Source organism: Panicum virgatum, chromosome 7K (assembly GCF_016808335.1).
Source record: "Panicum virgatum strain AP13 chromosome 7K, P.virgatum_v5, whole genome shotgun sequence".
Classification (NCBI taxonomy): Eukaryota; Viridiplantae; Streptophyta; class Magnoliopsida; order Poales; family Poaceae; genus Panicum; species Panicum virgatum.
In genome coordinates, this window is record NC_053142.1 from 35884744 (window position 1) to 35892521 (window position 7778).

General features: G+C 45.9%; 1 protein-coding gene across 1 annotated transcript; it reads right to left on the minus strand.

Annotated features, from left to right (window-relative positions):
• Positions 1-3242: 3242 nt before the first annotated feature.
• On the minus strand, positions 3243-4290 carry LOC120643051 (heavy metal-associated isoprenylated plant protein 16-like). The gene is made up of 3 exons (XM_039919587.1): positions 3980-4290; positions 3757-3835; positions 3243-3658 (listed from the first exon to the last, which is right to left on the minus strand). Exons 1-3 carry the CDS (start codon positions 3983-3985, stop codon positions 3369-3371), a joined length of 375 nt encoding a protein of 124 aa, XP_039775521.1. The 5' UTR covers positions 3986-4290; the 3' UTR covers positions 3243-3368.
• Positions 4291-7778: the final 3488 nt, after the last annotated feature.

Consider the following 7778-nt stretch of genomic DNA (forward strand, 5'->3'; position numbering starts at 1 on the left):
ATAATTGTTGGTGTGAGAACAGAGGAACAAAAAGAAAGAATCAGGTGGACTGTAGGTTCGACACTGAATTCTTGACAGTTAATTTGTCAGAACGTGATTGCAATTAACTGGGCTACTAATGCAACACTGGTTTTGTATGGGATAATTTTTCGAAGAAAAAAATGTGTTTGGGGGCCATTTCAGTATCCCCCAACATTCATTATATTGAGCACTGCCTTGTAGAACAGAAATCATTTATCAGGTAGAGAAAGGCAACTTGGAACTGGGGAGGAAATGATTACACCTTTTCGTATATCATTTTCATGTGATTAGACGCACTCTGGCCCTAGAAACCAAAATCACAACACTGAGTTCTTCATTAGTGCTCTAACCACTTTCTGTTAACCCTGTGCCTGGAAAATGTACAAAGTTACTTTCAGAAGCTGCACAATTTGAACATAGTAACAACGGTGTAAACCCGTTCCTTCCAAATCTTTTTTCTTTTGTGGGTTCCTTCCTTCCTTCCTTCCTTCTTTCTTTCTTTCTTTCCATATCTATGACATACGCGCACTTAAGTTCCACTTGCAACAGTATTAATCAAATTACTTGACTAGGGATTAGTCTTTGGATGGTTCATTCCGTCTCTTAAGTCCAAATGATGGCGATGTGGTCAACCCTGGATCCTGGAAAGGCACATGGATCTGAACTTTGTATGACCATTTAGTAGTTGCTGAGTTTTCTAACAAGAAGCTGTATCTTTCAATCTAGCTATTTGGTCAGAACGCGTTGCTTCAATCAATCCTACAGAAAAGCAGAATGACTGCGAAGTGAAGCATTATGCTTTATGGGGAAATAGATTTTGCCGAGGAAAGGAATTGCATGTACATAATCGCGTCAGGTTTTGAACGTTCAGTAACTTGAACTGATAGGAGCACTCCTAGTTTTAGTAGTAATAACTATTTCAAGCTTTTGGTTTTCCCTTAAAATGCTCAGAGGTATCTAAAAAACGTTTTTCTATCTGAATTTTCTAAGAAAATCTGGGAGGTAGCTTCAAACTAAAAAATAATTTCATGAGCACAAAATTAGCACGTAACAATGATGTATAAATATACAAATATACATAACACACAACACATATATCCTGATTTAAAAAAGAGAATTTGGTGAGTGTGTAACGAACATAGCACCATTTATGACATTTCGAGTGATTTTGATGATCGTATGACAACGCAATCAATGGGACTAATGCTTTTGTCAAGTTGAACATTTCTAAATCTCAGAGATGAAGTAAAAAGGCCATACAAAGCAAAACACGAAGAAAGAACTCAAAGAAACGCTGAATTGGACGAGTTCTACTGAAATCAGTAGCACCGGGAGAACCGATGCCATAGCATCGGTGCATCCGATGGTTGTCGGAAGATCCGACGCCCTGGCTCTGGCACGAGTCTGTGCGCCTCTGGAGATCAAGTCAAGAAAGAAGTGAAGCACCGGATGAACCGACGATGTCAAGAGAGGCATCGGTGCATTCAATATACTATGTTTCAGAGATGATGTCAAGCGCGCAGGAGCCACGCCTTCAGTACTGGTTGAACCGGTGGTGCATCGGAGCATAGCACCAGTGTAATGACGTCAGCAGGAGAGAAAGAAATCCAACGGCTAGTTGAGTGCTGTGAGTGACCGGTTTAACCGACACCCAGTCAGCGATTACACCGATGGTGCTGCAGACAGTGCGTCAGAAGCTCAACAGCTACTTCAGGTCTGAGAGTGACCGGATGAACCGACGCCACCCCATGCAGAGGCATCGGTTCATCCGATGGTATGCTGATTTCTGCTGACCGTTGGAGCAACGGCTACAAGACTTGGTGGCATATATATACGCCTCACCCCGGCCATTTTGAGTTTGCTGGAGTTGCTGGACATCCCACACACACCCAAGAACACCTCCAAGCCATACAAGAGCTTATTGATCATATCCTTAGATTTTAGCACTAGCTTTGTAAAGTGTGAGTGCTAGATTAGCTCTTGAGTGAGTGAACAAATAAGGTTGAGATCCTTATGGCTGGTTCTAGAGTGAACCACACTTGTATTACGGTGCGCCAGCTCCTTGGAGCAATTGGTGACTCGCCGGCAAGTCAACGACCCTCCGACTTGGTGTGGAGCGGCGTCGACAACTTTGTGTGGGAGACGGAGACCCCTCCTTCGTGGGCAATCTCCCTTAGTGAAGATCAGGATCAAGGTGACCGTGATTGTGTTCACGGAAGAGACTTGATTGCCGGGAAGCGATACTCTTCGTGAGTGCTTCAACAACGTGGACGTAGGGGAGCCTTTATGGCAATCCGAATCACAGGATAAATCCTCGTGTCGAGAGTTCGCTTCCTCTCATCCCTCTATTTAAGCTTTTGCATTTCATATTGCAACTTGTGTGACTTTATTTTTTCTTAGTGTAGTATCTAGTTAGGATTGGCTATAGGTTACAAAACTCTTTTGGGATGGGTGTTTTACACTAAGGTGAACCGTAGTTGCACATCTAGATAGCTTGTTTTAGTTTAAGTTTTGTGCAAACTAGTTGGAGCCATATGTTAAGGTTTTAAGAAAGCCTAATTCATCCCCTCCCCCTCTTAGCCTAGAGCACCCGATCGCTTTCAGAGTGGTTATCTTCTGATCAAATTGTGGGTTTGAGGGGAAGAAGAGCATGTAGTTCTGTGTCTGGATAAGCTGTCAACTGATTGGTCAGTGGCCACTTCATTGGTTTACTTGTGGACTTAACCAACTCATGAGGACAACGAAACAGACAAGAGGAGGAGAAAATTCAGTCATTGAGAGGAGCCGCTGCATAATTGAGCCTTTACATACACTTTCTTTTGAAGAAACCACTTCTAGATGGCGAAAAGGCAAATGATGCATCAACAGCATGATCTACCTACGCCAGCTTACGTCAAACGCGGATGTGCTCGTGACGTTAGTATTTTCTGACGGATGACGTCAGAATCGTGCAGGCTGCGTTGGATTTTTATCTCCCTTCATCCTACGGCACCAGGTACATCGGGATCACAGATTGGCACGTGCTGGAGTAACCCCAAATCACATGCGCGCATGCACGCTTCGCGAAGAAGCGTCTGAGAACTAAACAAAAATTTGGAACCAAAGCGAGCAATTGGGAAACTGAGATTTTTTTTTTAGAAAATAGAAAGATATCCAGCACTACGACAGAAATTGAGATGCAGGTGCCAGGTGAAGACTGAAAACTTCTTTTGCCCCCATAGTGAAAATCAATTGAGACCTCAAAGATGTCACTTCTCTTTATCTGCACAAAATTATTGAGCTCCCTCCATTTTCTTTACAAAGAAGTACAGTTCTTATTTATCTCAGCTACAAACTGCAAAGTAACTCTACATGATGGGGCAACTGCTTGGCTCCTCGCAGACGACCATCGGCGGCGGCGGGTGGTGGTAGTAGTAGTAGCCGTGCGGCGGTGGGTGCACCACCATGGGCTGCGGCGGCTTCGGCTCCTCAGGCTTCTTCTCCTCCGGCTTCTTGTCCTTCACTTCCTCCACCTGCAGGATCTCTGCGGGCCCGACCTTCCTGCGCAGGCAGCTGACCAGGCAGACCGGGTCGACGCCGTCGCCGACCACCTCCAGCTTATCCCTGGCGTCGCCGGTGATCGCCACCGAGATGACCCCTGCAGAGGCGAAGAGCACTGTCAGCACACTGACCACCACACCTTTGTACTAGCTGTAGTCCTGTAGATCACTGACGAACATCGTTGTGAACGCGTACCGTCTGCTCTGGCGGCCAGCGCCATGGCTCTGGACCGGCTCCTCTCGCACGGCATGCTCACCTTGACCACCATCTTTTGCTGCGCGCGGCAACGGCGAAGCAGAAGGAACAACACAGATCAGTCGTGTGATTCAGTTTCAGAGCTCTGAAAAAAATGCAGCTGAAACAGAGGGGTCTGAAAATTTAGGGAGCAGCAACAGAGAACTTGCCCGGCCCTGATTACCTTCATTGCCTGCCGCGGCGATGTATCTGCCACTGAAGAGTAATTTGGCTAAGCTGTCGCGATCGGCGGATCAACTGAGGCGAATTGGGTGGCCGCTGATTGATGGAGCGTTTGATGTGAAGGAGATTGCTCGGGCCGCAGCACTCTTATATAGAGTAGATTAACAAGGGATCATCAAGACATCAACCAACCAAACGCGTTATGAGCGATGGACAGTGGGTCAGCGGCTTGCCTTGACGACGAGTCGACGAGATCTGAGGCAAGCAAATCCTATTGCCCACTGGCCATGCGCTCTGCGCTTCTTGGAAGGCTCCGACAGTTTACAACTAGCAGCAAGTTGTGCAAAACCGGCAAAGTAGCAACGCGGTCTTTCTTAGCGTACAGAAGGGCATCTCTTGGAAGTCAGAGCCGCTTAACAAGTTTAGAGAACAAAAACCATACCTTTAGAGTTTACATGATTTTGATAACTCCACATAACAGGTTTAGAAATTAGCGAAGGCTTTACTAATAAGCGAGCACTATGCAATATGCATGCCACAAACACCGTTCAACTGATCACGGATCCATGGTACTCTTGCTTGTTTTCAGTTGCTTTGTCTGCAAAACCCATTTCCTGGTGTAGTACTTCTTCTCCAGCCAGTTGGCAGTTGGATCATGAAGTGCCTCTCCTTTTGTCCGTACGGACCCATCTCTAGCAAAAACTTTTGATGCCGAGGTTCTGCATCTAGAGAGAGTAGGTAGCAATGCGCATTATGATGAGATGCATAGTTTTAAAACGGGTCCCCTTCTTAAAAATTGGGATTGGTGTGAACGCACGAGTCAACGATTGGTCTCGCTCTGAAACTGTTCGTGTAGAAGCAATCCATTCCAATTGCATCATCATTGACACCTGATGCGTCCCAGGTACCCCATAATAATAAAACCTGTAAACGATGGTGATCCGTTATTTTCGATGGTTACGTCTCCCAAATTTCGTTTACTTATCAAGCACTGCATTCTTTTTCGACAATGACATGCCACTTGTTATTTGCCGAGAGTGGACCTCTTTTCTGACTCTTGTTGTTGTCACCTACTCTCACCCAAGCACCGTCAGTGAAACTCGGATGGTGGTATGAGAATACTGACTTGTTCTGAAGACCAATACTACTGGACCAAGGGAAAATTGGGCAATTTTATTTCTGTTTGCAAAGATTGCCACAAGACTTACAAATAGACTGACGGATTTGGTTCTTTCTTTAACATCTCATGGTTGAAAAATTGAACCTTCTCCCACCATACTTATGCTGTTCAAATGCTTTGCCTGGAACCCCAGTTGGAATGCAAAAATAACTTCATATTCCTGAAGAAATTGAACTTGTTTTACATTAGCTCAGTGAGATTTTTTTTCAAAGCCCATATTAGTTACTTTTTCGAAAGATCAGATGAATATTAATGGAAATGAGGTATTGATGAGAAAGTGAAATGGTGGATGCGTTATGCTGGGTTTGTGTTTTTTTTCCGTCCATTTGCCAAATGTCACACCCGGTTTTAAGGACAAAACCGAATGCATAACTATATGTATGTCAGGATCAAGTTTTATACATATAGAGACATTATAAGTGAATAATCAGTAACAGTATCACGTAAAAACAACAATTAAAAGATTATCATAGTTATACAGCTTATCCTGGAAACGAAGACTCCAAACTTCACAAGCAATCGACTGGGGGTTGCGTACGCCTAGAACTTAGCAACATCTTCAGAAAACTTCATAAACCTTCTCCTTCTGAACAGCAGTAAGCAAGAGTGAGTACACTTATGGTTGGTAATCAGCAAGGCCACAAGAAATAACTAAAATGTGATTTATGTCCATCTTTAAGTTTATTAATCATGTAAGGGTCCAAGCCGCTCTTGACCGTGAGCACGGCTAACCGGTTAGTTTTAACTCTGCAGAGGTTGTACACTTTCACCACAATTCGCGTAAAAGTTCCGAAGAACTTTGAACCCAACCACGCATATGTGCTGATCAGGCACAATACCACACTTCCGAGGTGTGATTGCATAGGGACGCTACGAGGCCTTTACAAAGAATCCATATATGTATGTGTTGGTCCCTGCCGTTGCGGTCCCTCAGAAGACGCAGTTTCCTTCACCCGCTCCACAACACAAACTCATAACCACCAAGCAAACAACCCTAACACAACATATAGTTCATCTAATTACTTAGCCAAGACCAGAGCCATATAGTATTGTGGTTGTACGGTTTTCTTGGGTGGTTCTCTATGTTCCAATTAAATCATAGTACTCTTGTAAATAAGCACAGATAGAAGGATGGTTAGGGTCACTTGCCTTTTTCAATGAAAAGCTACTCTTACTGCTCTTCAGCTTTTGCTCACTTGGAACTCTTGATCTTCAATCTTCGAACGGCGATCCTTCTACTCGGAGCAATCAACGAGCAACCATACAAAGCAAACAAAAAGATACAACTAAGAGCATTACATCATAACAAAAGGAAGGCTTTAAAAGAACGTACTAAGTGATAGGGCTCGCTGCTATGGTTACGAGAGCATAAGAAATGCAAAAAACGGAGCTAAACCGGCGATTCTATGGGTTAAACGGTGAGTTAAGGATTTAGTCGCGATTAGCCAAAAGGTTAAGGACTAATAGAAAAGATTTGTAAGACACAGAAAACTATGCTCACAGAGGATAACAAGGTCATAAAGTTATCGCACACATTGCAAGGATCACGTGAGCGCGAGAATCGATGAAAACGGAGTTGAAACGAAGAAGTTATGATTAAAACAGGGTTCTAGGGACTTATCTGCGATAGATTTGAAAGGAAAGGGGCTAGCTATAAAGAAACTAAAGACTAAAATGAGATTAAACCTAAACTACAGGGGCTAGCTTGCAAAACTACGCACTAAGGATGGCGGGTTCTATTTTGGAAAAGCTCAGGGTGTTTTCCGTAAAGATTTGGACTAAAACAGAAATAGTTTTGAACTGCGATGGACGGAGGGTTGATTTTGGAAAAACGGATGGGTTTATTTGCAAAAATGACCACGGTTGACCGGTATTTGGTTTAGTTGACTCGGGTCATATTAGATCTGGGCCGCTGGATCTAAATCGGACGGCGGAAGTGGATTGGGGTGGGCTGGCGGCGGCGCACGCCAGAGAGTCTCCGAACTTCGCCGAAAACGGCCGTCCGGGGCCCGAAATCGAGCGTGACTAGGCCGGGGAGCAAACGCGCGGGGCGGGAAAGTGATCTAGGGCAGCGGCGCGGGCTCTCATGGCCGGAGTGGAGCTCGCGGCGGCTCATGGCGGGTCGGCGGCGACGGTGAGCAGGACCGGGCGGAAACAAGCATGAGGGAGGGGGAAACGGGTCGGCGAGTTCCTCTACCTCGACGCGAAGCTCCGAGATGGTTCGAAGACGGCAGGGGCGCGACAGAACGGCCACGCGGCGGCGGCTCCGAGCTACAATCGGTGCGGTGGTGGAGGATAGGGTTTTGCGCGCGGTAGGAGGCGGCTCTGTGGCGAGCGGCAGAGCTGGCGGGCGCGGGCGCGCGCGCAGGAGCGAGAAGGGGAGGGGAGAAAAAAAGGTCGGAGAGCTCCCTTGCTACCTTGCGAAACTCTGGGGCGGTGAACTTGTCGAGGAGAAGGCACAGGGTCGACGGCGAAATGGCGACGACTCGCGAGAAGGAAGACACCACGACGAAGAGGACGACGAGCTGAGCACTAGGGTGGTGTCGGATTTCACCGGAGATGCACGGATGCGGAGGATGGTGAGATTCTGGGGAAAAGATTATTTTAGGGATTCCCAAAC

Excerpts from the sequence above, each read along its gene's own strand:
- LOC120643051 (XM_039919587.1), bottom strand. Across the intron at positions 3,659-3,756 it reads GCTGGCCGCCAGAGCAGACG|GGGTCATCTCGGTGGCGATC; the intron begins GTACGCGTTCAC and ends TCGCCTCTGCAG.